Source organism: Grus americana, chromosome 2, assembly GCF_028858705.1.
Source record: "Grus americana isolate bGruAme1 chromosome 2, bGruAme1.mat, whole genome shotgun sequence".
NCBI classification, from domain to species: domain Eukaryota; kingdom Metazoa; phylum Chordata; class Aves; order Gruiformes; family Gruidae; genus Grus; species Grus americana.
The window spans coordinates 58,700,337-58,717,798 of NC_072853.1; the positions used below are offsets into that span (position 1 = coordinate 58,700,337).

At 46.7% G+C, this 17,462-nt stretch overlaps 1 protein-coding gene across 4 annotated transcripts in view; it reads left to right on the forward strand.

Moving 5' to 3' along the window:
- LDLRAD4 (low density lipoprotein receptor class A domain containing 4) overlaps nt 1-17,462 on the forward strand; it is a 295,037-nt gene that overhangs the window by 264,756 nt on the left and 12,819 nt on the right. Inside the window, exons 1-2 of one of the 4 annotated variants that reach the window (XM_054814853.1) lie at nt 2,937-3,076; nt 6,470-6,624. In XM_054814853.1, coding sequence (XP_054670828.1) covers nt 6,520-6,624 — 105 coding nt within the window. In that variant the 5' untranslated portion in view covers nt 2,937-3,076; nt 6,470-6,519. Of the gene's footprint in view, nt 1-2,936; nt 3,713-3,811; nt 4,293-6,469; nt 6,625-17,462 lie in introns of those variants that run through there. The other 3 variants (XM_054814851.1, XM_054814852.1, XM_054814850.1) reach the window with 3 other exon arrangements.

Below are 17,462 nucleotides of genomic sequence, written 5' to 3' on the forward strand. Positions count from 1 at the left end.
AGTGACCCCAAGGGGCTGGCTGCAGGCAGGAGGAAATACCCCCTTATTTTCCAGGTTCAAGACTGTGGTTTTTCTCTTACCCTTCAGAGTAAGGGCTGGCCAAAAGCCTGCCCACAGTCAGTAATATCTTTAGAGAAGCAGAGAAAAAAAGAGCTAAATAGCGGAAATGCGAAACTCATACTGAAAAAGCAGCATCTGTCCAGTTTTGGTCACCAAAGCATGACTGTGTTTTCTTACGCTTAAGAGATTAACATCTTTACTATTAGTAAAACAAAAAATCAGGTTTTCTTCTTGTGGGTTCCAGAATGAGGTTTTTGTTTTCCCAGTCAAGACTGAGGAGACAGATCAGTAAACACGTCCTTTATAAAATTTCACCTAAATGTTACCAAGTTTAATTAGCCCTTGGCTTTATTATTAATATGCTAGACTTGTAATGGCTTGTGGAGAAGTATTACAACTCGGTGTGCCAAAGCCTGCTTAGGGATCTTCAACCCTGTCGCCAGAGCAGCCGTCCTGCTTAGAGGTCGTGGTGGAACCTCTTACCAGGAGGGGCATTTCAGAGGGAAGCAGGTCCCCCGTCCTTGTTGGCAAAGCAGCTTTTATGGGCTATCAAGCACTCACTATGCAGTTGTTCAGCCCCTAAAGGGCTTGATTCACATTAAAAACTTGATGATAAATTCTTAATAAATAGGTAGTGAGCCAAATACTGTTCTGAGGATGTTTTTGAGGACGCTTATCAGGTGCGCTGCTTATGGATACAGCAGTCTGTAACCATTTTGCAGTCATTGTGCCTGCACTTGGACAATAATATTTAATAAATTTTGGCAGGTAGGGAAGTAGTGAGCTAGAGAGGGAGTAAAGCCTGTAAAGTATCATGTGCTGAATCCCCAGTCTTGCCAAAGCAATTGTTTTATGCTGTAGGTTAATGCTCTTCAGGAACTGAAAAGACTAAAACATCTAGGCTTCAATTGGAGACCAAAGTAAAAGAGCAGCATTAATACTAATACATTATTTGTATTTTGTTTTCTGCTTATAAACTATGCTTATCTGAAACCAACTTCTCATTTTAAACATGAGGTTTGGGAATGACATATGTGGGTCAATCTTTGGTCAGAAACTTGGTTTTACACTTCAGTCCTTGACAAGGGACAATTTGGAACAGGAAGATAATCAGCCTCAGCAGCAACTCTGTACACACAAAGCGGGTCATGCCCATACAACAGCCATGTTTAAAAGGCCGGTCTGTTGAATTAATTGTTTTCACAGTAATCTGAGGGGCGATAAGATTGTAGTTTTGAAGGTGCTCCACGTCTGCTATCTGTACTGAATTATTTCCCTCTGCTGGTAACGGTGCTGTAGTCAGTTAATACTCCACTTGCACAGAAACATTCCATCAACATATAATTTAAAATCATTCTGCTCTTCTAGGAACTCTCAAAGGATATTTATTTACAGTCTACAATCACTGTCCCCCAGCTTGACTGTACTGTTTGGATTGGGGCTTTAGACTTTGCAGCATTGAGCTAAATGTCAACAACAGTTTAATAAATCCAGACAGTGGGGAGAACCTGTAACCAAACGAGAGGGCTCTGCTGTGCGCGGTGGATGTATATCTCAGTCTGTGTGCGTCTCCCTAATATTTTAAAACCCCTGACTCTTCCTAGTGCAAGCCTGATGGGTGACTGCAAGCCGGCTGACTCCTCTCAGCCTCCTGGCTTTTGCTCTTCGACTTTGAGTCAAGGGATCTTTTTCTTTTTTTTGAGACTGGTGCATGGGGTTTGCCAATATGAAGGGTGTGGGGAGCAGCGGGTCTATGTCCGTGGTCAACTCTAGAGCATGTCCTGGGGGCTTGGACCGTTGCGGCTGTGCTGTGAGGGGGAGCAGTGCTGGCATGGGGCTGCACTGAGCTAGCTAGGCTGCTGGAAGAAGGACATGGAGCCTCACCAGCGCTGCAGCCCAGCTCCCCTGCCTTCAGCAGCTCCCAAGACCTAGCATGGACCAGAGGGTGAACTCTCTTTTCCTGCTCACGTAGACACACACCGATCTTACCCGGTGCTTTGGCATGCCACCATAATCCAGAGAAGTAACCAGGAACAGGAGGAAGGCTTGGCCGTGCTGGTGAAGCAGGTATAGAGGCAACATCCCGGGAGCGGAGGGACATGGTGCTAATGAGGGACGTGGTGCTAACCGGGCTTCCCGGCGTGGCAGGGACTCCGGCGGGGCTGCGCTGCTCCTGTGAGCAGCAGCGGCGAGAGCAGCCTTCAGGTCCCTGCTACCACCCTCCGCTGCGGTGCTTTGTGAATCCGGGTCGGGATTGGGAGGGGGAACCCATCTGCCTGCAACAGGGCCAAGCCAGAAGGCTGGCTCAGTGGCAGGGCCGGGGCAGGCAGAGCGGCTAAAGGCAAGGCAGCCGCTGCTGGAGCCGGGAGTTTTGCTGAAGAAGCACACCTGCGACTGGAGCCCAACTCCCAAAACCTCCGGGGTTTTCCTTTCCCACCCCCTTCTACTTTCTTTCTAACTTGTGCGTGTGGACCGCTTGAGGTTATAGGCATTATTTCTTCCGGTAGTTATAGTTTTGCAGTATCGTGCCAGGATGCGTCTCCCTAATATTTTACCCTGCTGACTCTCCCTAAAACGTTGCATAAGACAATTGCAGCCGTGCAGCTCGTCAAGGTTTCTGTGGTCACTTTTGCTGGTGGCGTACCTGCGGCGCGGGAAGGAGACGGGCAGCCGGGGCTGAGATTTCCTTGCCGGTGCCTTTTGAACTCGGCGGAGACCGGACGGACACGGAGTCTGGGTCGTTAAACAACTCGGGAAGGTGTTTTGCTTGCCTCCACCCCCGGCGCGGCTCCTCGCTCGGGCTGGCAGCTAGCGGCAGCACCCGAGGCGAGCGCGCGGCGCGGGCTCCCCCGCGGGCGCGTGACGGCGGGGCGGGGCGCGGGCACGTGCGAGGGGGCGGGGCCGGCGGCGGCGGCGCAGGCGCGGCGGGCCGGGGCAGGCGGAAGAGCCGGGGAGCCCCGAGCGCCCGCCGGGCCGGGCCGGGCCGGGCTTAAAGAGCGGCGGGGCGGCGGCGCGGGTAAGCTACGCACCTTCCTCCCTCCTGCCCTCCCAGGCCCCGCGGCGGGGCTCGGGGAGGAGCGGGGCGCCGTGGGGTTTTTTCCTTTCCTTTTTTTTTTCTCCTACTGTCGCCGGTTAATTTTTTAAATTTTTTTTCAAAAAAAAATTTTTTTTTTTAAATTGATTTTGCTCCAGACAAAGCCCGGCGGGACTCTGCTGTCACGAGCCCAAAGGCGTCTCTCGTGTCCGTGCGTGCGCGCACACGCGCGGCTGGGGGCACGGGGAGGGGGGGGCGAGAGCGGCCGGTGCTGGCCCTGCCCGCCCGCCGGGCCGCCGCTCCACGGCGCGCTGCCCGCTGCCGGCGGCACCTGGTAGTCGGTAGCCGCGGTCTGAGCGCCGGGGCCGGGCCCTGCCGGGGAGAGGGACGGCCAGACAGGAGGCTGCCTGTCAGTCCCCGCGTAAGGCTGAGCGGGCGGCCCGAGGACGGTGTCCCCTCGCTGGATGGAGCCCGGGGCAGTCGGTGATGCGGTGCCCGCCGGGGGGGCTGGCGGAGCGGCTTGAGCCCCCCGTCCGCCGGAGGCGAGCATGTCCAGTGAGCGGCTTAACAGGACAGCGGTGAAGGATGCGCGGTTAAAAGACCTGTTGTTGGAAAGAGGTACCCGTTTGTTCGTCCGGTGTGTCCGCACGGGTAGGGCTGCGGCGAGCTCGGTCCCCGGGTTTCCTGGAGCCAAACCCAACTTAGCAGCCCCGCCGTCTCGGAGAGCGCTCCTAGCAGAGCCGCGGGGCACCGGGGAGGCTCTCCTGGCCTGGGAGAGTGTCTGCGGAGCAGGATTTCGGGTGACGGTCCAGGAGCTTTTGCTTGCGTGATTGTTGATAGAGTCATAAATTATTTCTTTTTTTCCATACTCTTTGTGAAGGTGCTTTCATTCGATATTTAGTGGCGTTTTTCGGGTTGTGTGTTTACCATGAGAAATACTCTCCTAGGAAAAAAACTATTATATACCTGTTTTTTCACACGCAGGAAATAATATTTATGTGACTGTGACAGAGACTTGGGGAGGTAAAAACATAATCGCTTCTCTTCTTGAAGCTCCCTCTCCAGTCTCTCTCCCAGTTAATTTATAGGAAAAGTGGGCAGGAGGAGATGCCAGTCTGGAAGGCGATGCTGTGGTGGCAGTGACAGCCCTTGGTGCCTGGCAGGTGTGGGGCAGCGGGGCCGGAGTCACCCCGTGCAGGTCAGAAACTCTGCATATTGCCTTGAGCAGTGCCGGTAAATAAGAACTGCTGCTGTTCTTGTCTCTTTGCTTTTTCCTGTTAATAACCTAATGTGTAGCAGGAGGGCTGGTCAGGAGGAGGAAGGGATTAAAAAATTGTCTTCCCCTTTCTTTTCCCTCCACTTCCCAGCGAGGAAATCCTCTTGAATATCAGTAGGGCGTTTTGTTGTGTTTTAGTGTTTGCGATGTAAAGCTAGACTTGGAACATCCTGTGTGCTCCCACCTGTGTGCTGTGGTTTTCACTTCTTATTGTATAGCCATGTTGTAGTCAAACACTTTCCAAATGATTCCCCCCAAGGGAAATGCTCGCAGTCCTAATCCCTTATTTCTGAAGGAGAGGTACTGTCCCCCGCCACTGAAATGCTGGGGCCTTGATAAATTTAGAAGACTCTGCCCTTGGCAGATAGAGAAGTAACATGTCATTCCAGTGATCTTTGCATTCTAGGAAAGCCTAAGTCAACATTGCTTGTTTTGCATGTTACCCTTTAGCAACAGGCTCTCAATTTCCAGTCTAAAGTATTACATAGACCAAAAAAAAAAAAAGTTTTGGGTAAAGAAACACTTTGATATTAGTAGCTGCAGAATGTGAGTTGCAGCAGTTGTCAACTGTGTCAAGTCTGTATTCTGTGCTTTTGACCCAAGAAAAATTGACTTTTTACTTAAGCATGATTTTTGGTGGATTTGTTTTTTAACTAATTCTATGCTTCCTGCTTTTTGATCTTTTGGTGCTGACATTGTTAGCTTCCAGTGACTTGGGGTACGGGGGCGGGCAGGGAGAAAAAAAAAGATTACTGCATATGGGATAGATAGTAGAAGCACTGACTAATCAAATTTTCTGAAAATGTTGGTGATATGAGTAGATGGTAAGAGATATGTTGTTGCCCTTTACTCTTTCTTTAGCCTTAAACAGTTTAGTTCCTGCTACTGAGATGATCGCAGAACCTCAGCACTTAGATGCTGGCGTGCCTGTGCCCACTGGTAATTTGCGACAAATAGCTGGACCTCAGTGCCAGCCTCCAGTGGACACCGGTGCACTTGCAGCTCCTGTAATCTTAGGTTTTGTTAGCAAGAGATCTTAGAATAATGGAACAGCCTTGGTTTTCTTTTAGTTCCACAACAGGTTACTTTGGATTTTGTGTGAACTGCACTTTTCTAGCTCTGCTTCATAGTGGTGGAGTGTTTGCGTAAGCATGCTGCTGTTACACAGAAGGCTGAGGATGACTATAAATGAGAGAGATAAGAGTGGGGGCGAAAGCTTGTTTTCTCTGATGTTTGGTTTGTCTTTTAATTTTTATATTTTGTTATCTTTCTTTCCTCATTGGCTTTTTAAGACAGAAATTTAATATCAGATCCCCAAAGTTGATGTTTTGGTGCCCAAAAGTAGTGCCATTTTTGGAAAGTGCTGAAACTGAGCAACTTGCACTGCTGCTTTGCTTTTTCTCCCAGCCTAGCAACCAAAGGCCTACTCCCATTAACTGGAGCTGTCTTTCAAGATGAGAGCATCCCCTGTGAGCAGTGCAGTTTCCATAGAAATACCAGCAACTGTATAACTCCAGAGGGCAGTTTCTCCCCTTAAGTTGCTCATCCTTGCTGCTCCAGTATAGCCAAAAGAGTGCAAGAGTGACTCACTTCTAAATATACTTAATATTTGTGGTATAGGCAGGACTTCAGATAAGATGAAGGGCTCTGGAGTTCATTGTAATTGTATCTCTTGCAACAGCCAAGGTCCCAGTTTCATTTTTAACCATAGTGGAACATAACTTGTTTTAGAGTACCAGAGCTCTTTTTAGATTTTTTTAACTGAATGGGAATGTCCTAGAAAAGCTAGTTTTACTCTAGTTGGAGAGAAGTAAGTAGTTGAAAACCTACATTGCATGTAGATTCAATTGGGGGGGGGCAGAAGTTTGGTTTCCACTTGATTTAGGTAGCTTTTGTGCTGTTTAGTTAATTTAAAAAATTACATTTTTCATACTTTTTTGAACACAGGTTTCTTCACAAAACTTTGTGAAAAGGACAGCAGTAACATCTTACTGCAGATCAATCTTGATGAAATACTGAGAGTTTTACAGATTACTGCTTTGATGGATAACATTCTATGTGTGATTGACATATTTTCCTCTTTTTTTTTTTTCTTCTAGCTGAACTGGAGTTTGTTCAAATCATCATTATAATTGTGGTTATAACTGTTATGGTGGTTGTGATCATCTGCTTGTTGAACCATTACAAACTCTCGACACGCTCCTTTATCAACCGACAGAGCCAAAGCAGAAGACAGGAAGAAACTTTGCAGACGGTGAGTATGAGCCCCTTGCACCAAATTCTTCTCCTTGTGCTGTATAGGTCTGCAGCAAAGCCTCCTGAGGAGCTCTGGTACAGGCAACTGTTTGGAAAAAACTTCTGATGTCACTTTTAATACTCTCTATAGTTAGGCCTTTTGCAGAGGTTGTATTTGTCAGTAGGACAAAAAAAAAAGAGAACATAAATTTAAGATATACTGTCTTAGGTTATTTTTAGACCTTGTTATGTTTTGTGTAGCCTATTTTCATTTTGCATTTGGCGGCTCAGATGTGACATCCTGTTTGCTGCTGCTGTAATTTGAAGGGGAGTGGAGGGGGAATGAATGGAGATCACCTGGGGTATGAAGATTTGAAATACATGTTGTGACTTTTCATATATTTACTAATATCCTGGAGTTTTATCACTACTGCTGTTTTGTGAAGCTGCAGTAACTCTTTGCTGGATCCAAAACAGTGGTCCAGTAAGGGCCTAGGAAAATGTAATGTTTGTTTCACTCAAACAGCAAGAGAATATTAGGAAAATGATCCCTCCAAGGACCTGGAGTGGTTAAGATGTGTTGTTACAGAGCTTAAGACCAAACCTCAGTTGAGACTTGTTAGTGTGTCTTTAGTCAGCCTGACAGTAAATAGGCACCTCTTGCCCTGTGAGCCAGGAGTTTGCCAGGTGGGATGCACTGCTCCCTTGTGAGGGTTAACCACAGGGTGTCCCTGACCTTGGGTCATCCCCCCAAGCCACACAGTGTCCTGTGGTGTTGCAGGGAGGTCCTCTTTCTGACGTGCTTTTCAATGCCTCTTTGCTGACCACAGTGGCCAAGGGACCATGTATGACGGTAGCCTTTTGATGCATTGAATTCCTGGCAACAGTGCTGGATTCACAGCTTCCTTTAATTTTGTCAGCAAAATTGTAACTGGAAAGTGTGATCCCATAATGGTTAACGCTAGCTGTAAGTTAGATTTCAGCCAGATCAGCGAGCGAGGTGCCTGGGCAGGGGAGGGGGCAGTGGCAGGGGAGGAGGCAGGGATGCCAGGGCTGGACCTGGGCAGCTGCTGTGGAGCTGCACCCCTGCCACTCCTGGCAACTGGCAGCTCCCTCCTGAAAGCCAGCTGTAAAACCTGATGAAAGACAAATGTGGGGTTCCCAAAGCTGTCGCTTAGCACATCACCCGCACTGTTTTGCGGGGGTGAATAGCTCTTACCTTGGAGGCTGCGTGGGGAGGAAAGGAGCTGTCTCCTCAAGGGGAGGTTTCCTCGTTCCCTAGCACTTCAGTAGCGCAGGAATATTTAGCTCTAATTTGGTTACAGACAAAACTGAAACTTGTCAAACCTTAACCTTGTGGACTTCAGGACTGGAAAAATGAGCTAGATTAATTTGAATGTTGCTTTGAAATGGATGCTGTAATTCAAGAACCACACTTCTGTCTAAAAAATGTTAGCTGTAATTGCTACAAGTACCTAAAGTGAAATAATTTGAGATAAACGAAGCACATTTTCATCTTCACAAATCTTTTAAAACTGCAGTAAGCTGTCAAATGCATGAAGTAACCCATTATTTCCTTTGTATGGTTCGTTAGTATTGTCTATTATCAGAGCAAGTGGTGCCTTCTCTCTTGGACGCGAGGGAGCAAACATCACCTTCTAGTGAGAAGAACATGCAATTTGGTAGTGGGGACTTGGGAGCTGCTTTAGTATCTGGAACTGCTGTTAAATAATTTTTAAAACACTGACTTACTTTGAGTTTGATGGCACCCTTATAAGTAATGATAATCATAGCCAAGTCAGCACTTCGTGGGAATTGATGACCAATTGGCAAGAACCAGTTACGAATTCTTCCAAAAACTCTCTGGTATAGGTTTGTCATCACTATTACTGATCTGGAATTCTGATAAGCCAAAGTTGTTCTGAAAAGAAGGTCATACTTGTAGGGAACAGGACCTCAGAGGTCTCTGAGGTCAGATGTCAAATATGTTTGAATACTCCTTTGTCTCAGGTGTTAGAAGGAAATTCTGATAGAAACTGGTTGTGCGCTGTTTGCACTGCGAACCTTAAAAGCAGCGTGTGGTACATGGGGGTCAGGGAAACTAAAGCATTTGCTCTGTGATGTGAAACTGGAAACAACCAGTCTGTTCTCATTGTCCACGGTGGAGTGAGTTGCACAAGGTAAATAGTGTGAGCAAGAAGATGCAGGTTAGATTATACCCTTTTAAAATACATTTATTTTTTTAACTAGGCAGACCTTGTTCTGTGTGCCAGTGCTATCAATAAGTGGATTCTCTTCCAAGGGAATGTTTTTTGATGGTATATAGACTCTGAAAACAGGTTTAAATGTTTATTAACTACTAATGTCTGAAGAAAATGTCATTCTGACTCAGGCCTTCTGTTGATAGAGAAATAGTGAATGGAAACAGAGGAAGTTCAGCCATATTTCTTAAAATGGTAAAGTAAATTAACTGACTGTTGGTTAGTTCGTGTAGTGAGCTATGAAGTGAACCCCCTTTCACATAGCTGAGGTAGCAGAGGTATATCAAGATGCGTAATCGTGCCTTTCCTATTCAGACAGGCCTTTTTTTTTTGTCCTTTTGTTACCTTCAATTTTCATTCTCTTCAAGCTTATCCTGTTTCTAGATAATCATGCCTTCCAACAGCTGAGTTGTGGCTGAATTGCACAGATTTCTGGCCCCGGGAAGACCACCTATTGAACAGATAATCTCTTATTCTGGTTCTTCTAGAAAGTGTAACAGAAATGAATAGATAATTTATCTACTGCCTTTATTGCCAGCCTCACACCTGTAAAACTCATGGGGTCAGACCTCTGAAATAATGAAATAAAAAGTGTTTGTGGGTGTTTTGTTTGGCTGAATTTCCTTCATGTTAAAAAAAAAAAAAAAAAAATGCCCAGAAGTTGAAATTCTTTCTCATTGTCTTCCAAGTCCAGAAATTAGAGTATTAAAAAATGAAATATCACTGGAATCACAAGTGTTAGTAACACTTGAAGGGCAGAAAAGGGACTGATCCTAGAAAAAACTTGTTCTTTGACAAGTAGATGCTGAAAAGCAGTTGTTATGTTCCTGTTCTGTAAATATGCTTTCGTGTGTGACCACCAGTTCATCTTTTTCTTTTCATCCCCTCTGGAGTCTCATCTTCCAATCTTTCCCCTGGTCTTTGTTTTTATTACCTTGGTTAGTGTGCTGAGGCCTTAAACAGATCACAGCAGGGGCAGGACAACCTTTGAGCGCTCAGGAGTGCTGGATGCTTCTGCAGCAGTGCTGCCAAGGATGCTGCCTGCCCTCCCATGGCGTGGATATTAAAACATTCAAAGCCTGTTCTAACATTAGCAGAAATGCGAGTTTTGGGGTTGTAACTGAGAGGTGGAAGGATGCTGAGTGCCAACAGTGTTGGCATGAGTGACAACCCAAAGTGAGTGTGCATGGTACTGAACAGGGTCCGTATCATGATGGATAAAATATTGAACGTTTCCCCTTGCTGGCTGATCCATCAGCAGTGCTTGGCTTCACAGCTGGAGCAAGCCCAGGTTTGCAGAGCATCTGAGGGAGGTGTGAATAATACCAGGAGCACACCCAGGGCTGCTTTGCTAGGACGACACAACGTCTCCCGTGGGAGCGACTGATGCTACTGGCAGTGCTGGGGGGCTTCAGGGCAGAGCCATGTGGCAGCCTTGGAAAGGCGCATCCTGTGCAGGATATGCGTGTCTGGTGTCCCGGGGGAGGTATGTGTTGCAGCACTGCTGGCTGTGCCTTGGCAGGACTGACATTGTATTGGGAGGGCAGTGTTGCTGGTAACCAAAACCATCCTGTTGGAATGTAGGTAGCTGTGGCCGAGTGGCTGCCACAGCTGTCTGCTGTTTGCTGGGATAAAACCAAGATAAATCTTGCTTTCTGATGATTAACTCTTAGTGTCATCACCAGTGATTTCCAGGGGGACATTGAGAGAAAAGAGATTAAGTGTCTTACAGGGAGGTACTTAATGAGCTTCTGATGTTCCTAAATTGATTCCTTCTCCCCATCCTGGTGGCTTCTGTCTTTGTATCTTTTTCTCTTACGAAGTGGATGTTGGAGTACTGACCGCTTTGACTGCCCCAGGCCCACTCCTGGCAGCAAAGTCCCTGTGTCCATCACACAAGATGCTCGCCCCGACCAGCGTCTGCCTCCCAGCACCAAGGGCAGCATCGCTGCAAGGGCTAGTCAGCTTGCGTTAGGACCTACGGTGATGATGCCCATTTCGAATGCCAAGCTCCAGAGGTACAGCTGTAAAAATACTGCCTTCCTTCTTGGAACAGCTATCTCAGAATAAAAGAGGAGCATCAGGAGGGTGACAGAAAATACTCAGTAACATTGACAGCTCCAGGGATTTCTCAGTGATTTCAAATGTTAGTCTTGCCTCTTGGCCTCTTAAATTATTCCCCACTGGTGTTAGCATTATTCCTTCTGTTCCCTGCTGGCATCCCTGGCCCACTCATTTTCACTTTCTCACTTGATCCCAGTGGGAACAAGAACCCAGTCTATAGCTGGGAAGAGAATGCGAGTGCTGTAGGCCACCCTGCTTTGCCAAACCTTTTCCTTTGCACCAGGCATCAGTTGGCAGGAGCTAGATGCGTGCAGTGCAGGTCTCCTGCAGCCTGCGTGAGGGGCACGGGCTTGCCTTTCCTCAGGGTGTGCTGCCAGGAGGGACAGTGTGTGCTGGTTGCTGCTCTTTGAAGTCTACCACAATAAAGTCAGAACATCTTTAATAAGGGCAGGATCATCTAGGAAATCTGCAGGTAGGATTAGAAGCAAGGAGCACTGGCTTCGAGTGGCTCCTGACTCAGTGTGTCATCTTGGGCAACTTGCTTCATCTCCAAGTAAAGTGGGAAGGATAATAGTACTTATTTCCTTCACTTGGATGAAATGAAGATTGCTTAAAATGGTAAAGTGCTGTGAAGTTAGGGAAATAAAAGTTTTAAAGCATTAAGTAACAGAAATAATCACTGTAAGTGTAGGGAGGTGGACTACAAGTGAGAGGTTTGGCACTCTCCATAATTACCTCTCTAGTACTTCTCCTTGGTACTGTGCACCGCTCTGCCAGATGGTGTAACCTTTCCTACCCTTGGGAAACACAGATTTTAAAGGGAAGAGCAATCCTCCTGGAATACTTGTCATTCTGTTGAGGACAATGCAGTAGTTTTGTTGCCTGTGTTCGGCAAGCAATGTTAGTGAAAATTAGGTAAGAACTGGCAGGGGAAATGTTACAGTCTTAAGAGCTGTGATAGTCTCTATCACCCAGGAAGAGGCAGGGAGAAGGGAGCCCCTGTGCCTTCCCAGAGCATTTTGAGCAAGCCACTGCTTTAATGTGGTGTAATGTATCACTGCCACCTAGGGCCAACATCAGAAACTACACTGCTATCTGAAACTTCATTTGCAAGAGAGGTGTGTACATCTCTGTGTGTGTAAATCATATATATACATATAAAAAAAAAAAGCCGAGTTTGTTCAAGGGGAAAAGAGGGACCTTCCTAATACCTGTAATGCATTTCAGAAAGTGAAAAAAAACCCCTGACTTTTGTTTCTCAGGAAATACGAATTCAGGCGGAGTTCTAATTCTCAGAAACTGAAAAGAGGAGAAAAACTTGAAAATCTCTTAAGAGTCAGTAAAAAACCAAAGTTTGTGTTACATGGGATTGTGGTGGTTTAACTCCAGCCAGCAACTAAGCACCGCACAGCCACTTGATCACTCTTCTGCTGGTAGGGTGGGGGACAGAATTGGAAGAGTAAAAGTGAGAAAACTTCTGGATTGAGATAGACAATTTCATAGGTAAAGCAAAAGCTGCACCCACAAGCAAAGCAAAACAAGGAATTCATTCACCACTCCCCATGGGCAGGCAGGTGTGCAGCCATCTCCAGGAAAGCAGGGCTCTATCACTACTTGGGAAGATGAATGTCCTCCCCTGCTGCCTTCTTCCCCCAGCTTTATATGTTGAGTATGATGTCATATGCTATGGACTATCCCTTTGGTCATTTGGGGTGAGCTGTCCCAGCTGTGCCCCCTCCCAACTCCTTGTGCACCCCCAGCCTCCTTGCTGGTGGGGGTGGTGTGAGAAGCAGCAAAGCCCTTGGCTCTGTGTCAGCACTGCTCAGGAATAACCAAAACATCTCTGTGCTATCAACACTGTTTTGGTTGCTAATCCAAAACATAGCCCCATACTAGCTAGTAGAGAGAAAATTAACTGTATTCCAGACAGAAACAGCACAGGGGTGTTGTTGCTTCATTACAGTTTGAGGAATCTTTCTTACTTAGCGTAAATTTTTACCTGCAATTTAACCTGAGTTAAAAATTCTTCTTCCAGTAGATTTCTTTCCTGCTGTCAATGTGCTGATGCTCAGCCAAGGTAGTTGGATGACACTGTGTGCTCCAGGAAGCACAGTGTTTAAAAATGGCCTCAAAAAGTCATCTTCCTAAACTGTTTAATTCTGGACACTGTTAACCTTTCTAAAACACAAATTAGGCAAATTATTTTAGGCTTATCCAGTCTCCTAAGCTCTAAATCTTGAGTTAAATGATCATTACCATAAGATAATTAACTAATCGCCCAGCTGGATTTATTAAATGATGGTGTTACTTCAAAATCTAATCGCAAATCTAATTTCTGTAAATTACCGTGAAAGCCAGGAATGGCTAAGGTCAGCAAAAGACATAGCTGGATCCCTAAGATTTTTCTTGCTTTGGTGTTATTTATAGGAGCTAGGATTTACCATGGAGACTCATCCTTTTTCATTCCAAAAACCTAACAATGTTAAAAATGAATCATAGAATCATAGAATGGTTTGGGTTGGGAGGGACCTCAAAGATCATCTAGTTCCACCCCCCTGCCATGGGCAGGGACACCCTCCACTAGACCAGGTTACCCAAAGCCCCATCCAACCTGGCCTTGAACACTTCCAGGGAGGGGGCAGCCACAGCTTCTCTGGGCAACCTGTTCCAGTGCCTCACCACTCTGACAGTAAAGAATTTCTTCCTAACATCTAATCTAAATCGACCCTCCTTCAGCTTAAACCCATTACCCCTTGTCCTGTCACTACACTCCCTGATAAACAGTCCCTCCCCAGCTTTCCTGTAGGCCCCCCTCAGGTACTGGTAAGCTGCAATTAGGTCTCCCTGGAGCTTTCTTTTCTCCAAGCAATATAGGAAATGAATGTATAAGCTTTCTCTCCCTGTTACTTTTAAGTATTGAAGGTCATGGCTGAAGACCTTTAGTCTGTTTAAGAAGGAGCAAGTTGAAGTGGCTAGCTGTTGAGAACCTGTAGGAAGCAGGTAAATGATACATTGCCCACAGAAAAAAAAAAAAGGGTAAATTGCATTTGCTCAGGTTTAGCCTTGATTGCATGTACCTGAGAACTACTTGTACAAATCCCTGGGCTTTTGGTGTGAGGGGGCATCCAGCAGGACTACCGGCGCTGGATTTGCAAACCGGGAAGTGGCTGTCAGCATGTTGCCAGATGGTGTGGTACTGGGGCTGCAAGCTTGCCCAGGCCTGGCCACTGGTTAGCTGTCGTGCTGAGCTGTGTCGCTTGTGCCTGATATCATCTCGCTCGTGGGGTGAGACGTCACTGAGTGAAAAGAAGTTAAAAGTAGGGGATTTTTATCATTAGGCCAATCTACTTTAGTATTTTAAATAATAAATGGAGAAACAACATGAGGGAATATAAATACAAACGCTGCCTGTTTTTACCTGATTTTCAGTGATCTGAGCACAGGGAAATGTTTTAGCTGTCAGTTGAAGGTCTGTAAGCAGAAGGATAAGGAGAGAGCAAGAAGTAACACTTTCCCTCAGTGTAAGGCACCCCAGATTGTTTGTGGCAGTCCCAGCATGTTATTTCTTACATCTGCGTCTTGGGGGGGGGTGCGGGGAAATCATGGCGATGTTTTCCTTCTGCAACACTGAGGTTTTTCCTTTCTTCTCCTTTCAACCCCTTGCCATCACCCCAAGAATAGTGGGGTAGGTGGGCACCAACCCTTGGGTTAGGTTAGATCTACCCAATGCAGGGGAGGGAGGATTTCCCTGATGTGAAGACCTGAGAAAGATTAGATAGTAAGTCTCCCGTGGTAGATGCAGTGATTTCAGGAAGGCAGAATGGCTCAAAAGACCAAAACTGGGAAGATGGGGTGGGCACCTGTTTGGATGCCATTCTGTGCAACATTCAGCAAAGCACTTCAGTATGTTAATTTTTTATTAATTTCCTAACTTTCTTCTTAGCCTTGGGATGTTAGCAGAAGGGCACATCTAAATAAGCAGTTGCTGACAGACGTGAGTGGAGCGTGCCTTTGAGCTGGCAGTTCCCAGGCTAGCCCTGAAGCAGGGCTGCATAGCTCAATAGCAAGCTACTGCGTCTGGCTCAGAGGCACCTGATGAAATAAGTGCTATGTAAAAGGATAAGGGGTGATATTAAGCATAAATTATTTTCCTGTTCTATTGTATCCCTCAAATACATATAAATATAAACCCCATAGAGCCATTCATAATTAAGCACTGTCAAGTTGTCCGTTGTCTCTTTCTGTTTCTTTTCCTCCTCTCTGTACTCTTTTCCATGTTGTCATACTGCTCTGCTCTTCAAGTTTAGGAAGCCCCTCTACATGTTTGTATTTGTCATTGCAGGTCACTGTACAATAAGTTTGTGTCCTAGAAGGATTCAGGGATGCCTCTATAGCTGAGTGCAGGAAAGCTGGTGTCGTGGTTTAACCTCAGCCAGCAACTAAGCACCACACCGCTGCTCGCTCGCCCTCCCCACCCCCACCCCACCGGTGGGATGGGGGAGAGAATCAGAAGAGTAAAAGTGAGAAAACTCGTGGGTTGAGATAAAGACAGTTTAATAGGTAAAGCAAAAGCCGCGCATGCAAGCAAAGCAAAACAAGGAATTCATTCACCGCTTCCCATGGGCAGGCAGGCGTGCAGCCATCTCCAGGAAAGCAGGGCTCCATCATGCATAACCGTTACTTGGGAGGACTTACTTGCCATCACTCTGAGTATCCTCCCCTGCTGCCTTCTTCCCCCAGCTTTATATGCTGAGCATGATGTCATATGGTATGGGATATCCCTTTGGTCAGTTGGAGTCACCTGTCCCGGCTGTGTCCCCTCCCAACTTCTTGTGCACCCCCAGCCTACTCACTGGTGGGGTGGTGTGAGAAGCAGCAAAGGCCTTGGCTCTGTGTCAGCACTGCTCAGCAGTAACAAAAACATCCCTGTGTTAGCAACACTGTTTTCAGCACAAATCCAAAGCACAGCCTCATACTAGCTACTAGAAAGAAAAATTAGCTCTATCCCAGTGAAAACCAGCGCACCTACTTGCCTGCTAGCTCCTTCCCTTTCTCCTTGCCTCTCTCGCTGTCCATTTTAAGACTTGTCCATGCATGAAGTAAGAGCGTAGTGCCTATTCCTACATTGGACCAGTTAGTCAGGGCTTATTCTAGTGGTGATGAGAGAATCCTGTATTGTGACACTGGACCAACCACATATGCATGGTGAGGTTGGTCTGCATGTGGTGTGTGAGCCTGGCGTTTTCCAAGCGTGGGCATGCTGAGCATGTGCTACCCAGCCATCTGCTTGGGGAGTTCCTCTGGCTTCTGGGATAGAGATCTTACTGGAGGTTGGCTGCTGCCCAATGCCTTATTCAGCCTGCTGCTCTCTCCAGAGAATACCTTAGGGAAGGGAGTAGCTACAGGTGGGCTGTAGGACACACCGCCACAGAGGCCATGTTGTTACACATCTTTGCATCCTAAGGATCTCGCAGCCTTGGAGTTCAGCTGTGTCTCAAGCTGTCTACCTCTTTGAGTAGTTATGCCAGAGTGGGGAGAGCCTTGGGCTCCTTTCATCTCATCATCATGGTCTGACTATCCTCGTGCCCTGGTTGCACTCTGTGGGGTCCCTGTAGCAGCTGCAGCGCCTCCAGGCAGGATCTTTTACTGTACTAGGCTTCAGGCATCAGCAGTAGAAGTAACGGGCAACTCCACTCTTCCAGCACGTTGTTTCTGTTTGACATTGCTGGTACCAGGTCTTGTGTGCTCAGCATGCAGGTCCTGCTCCATCTCAGCTCGAGAAGTTTCTCTGCATATACTGCACCATCTCCCTCAGCTCTTCTTCCTCTCCTGCCTTAGCAGAGATGGACACTAGGATGGGAGTCATCGTTTCCACTTCCACATTGGAAACTCTCTTTCATAGGGGAGTTTAAGCAACATGAGTGGTAGTAGTAGACTGAATTTCCTTCTAGGTTGGGTCATTGGTTTTGCATTTTTTCCTCTCTTCTGAGCCCGAACACTCTAAAGGAGTGACTGAGACAGTTGCGCTAAGCATAAAGCTACACACTGGTACTTTTCAAACCATCACTCAGGAATCAGCTATTGGGCTGTGTATGGCCTGTAGTTCATAGGCAGTTAATCGAGCACTTTACCTTTGACTAACATGTTTTACTTAATTGCAACGGGCTTGGAGCCTGCCGGGTCAGCTGCTGAGAACCTGATTGTGTTTGTGCAAATATACCATCAGATACTTCAAAATGAGGGCATCTGGGTGATGGAGGGGTGGAAAGGAAATATGTATATATATGTATATATACAGTTACACAGTTACAATTTCTTCTGTTGACAAAACCTTACATAGGCATTGAAATACACGAATCTAAGACTCATACTTGTGAAGGGAATTTGTAAATAATTGCAATTGTCAGCCTCCCTCTATCTCTGCTCTCTGAAGCTACAGGAGAGAAGTGACTGACCAGCTTTGTTATTCAAGGCATTTCTCTTAACAGCTGAATCCTGTGGGAGATTCCTCTTAGAGCAGCTTTCCTCTGCG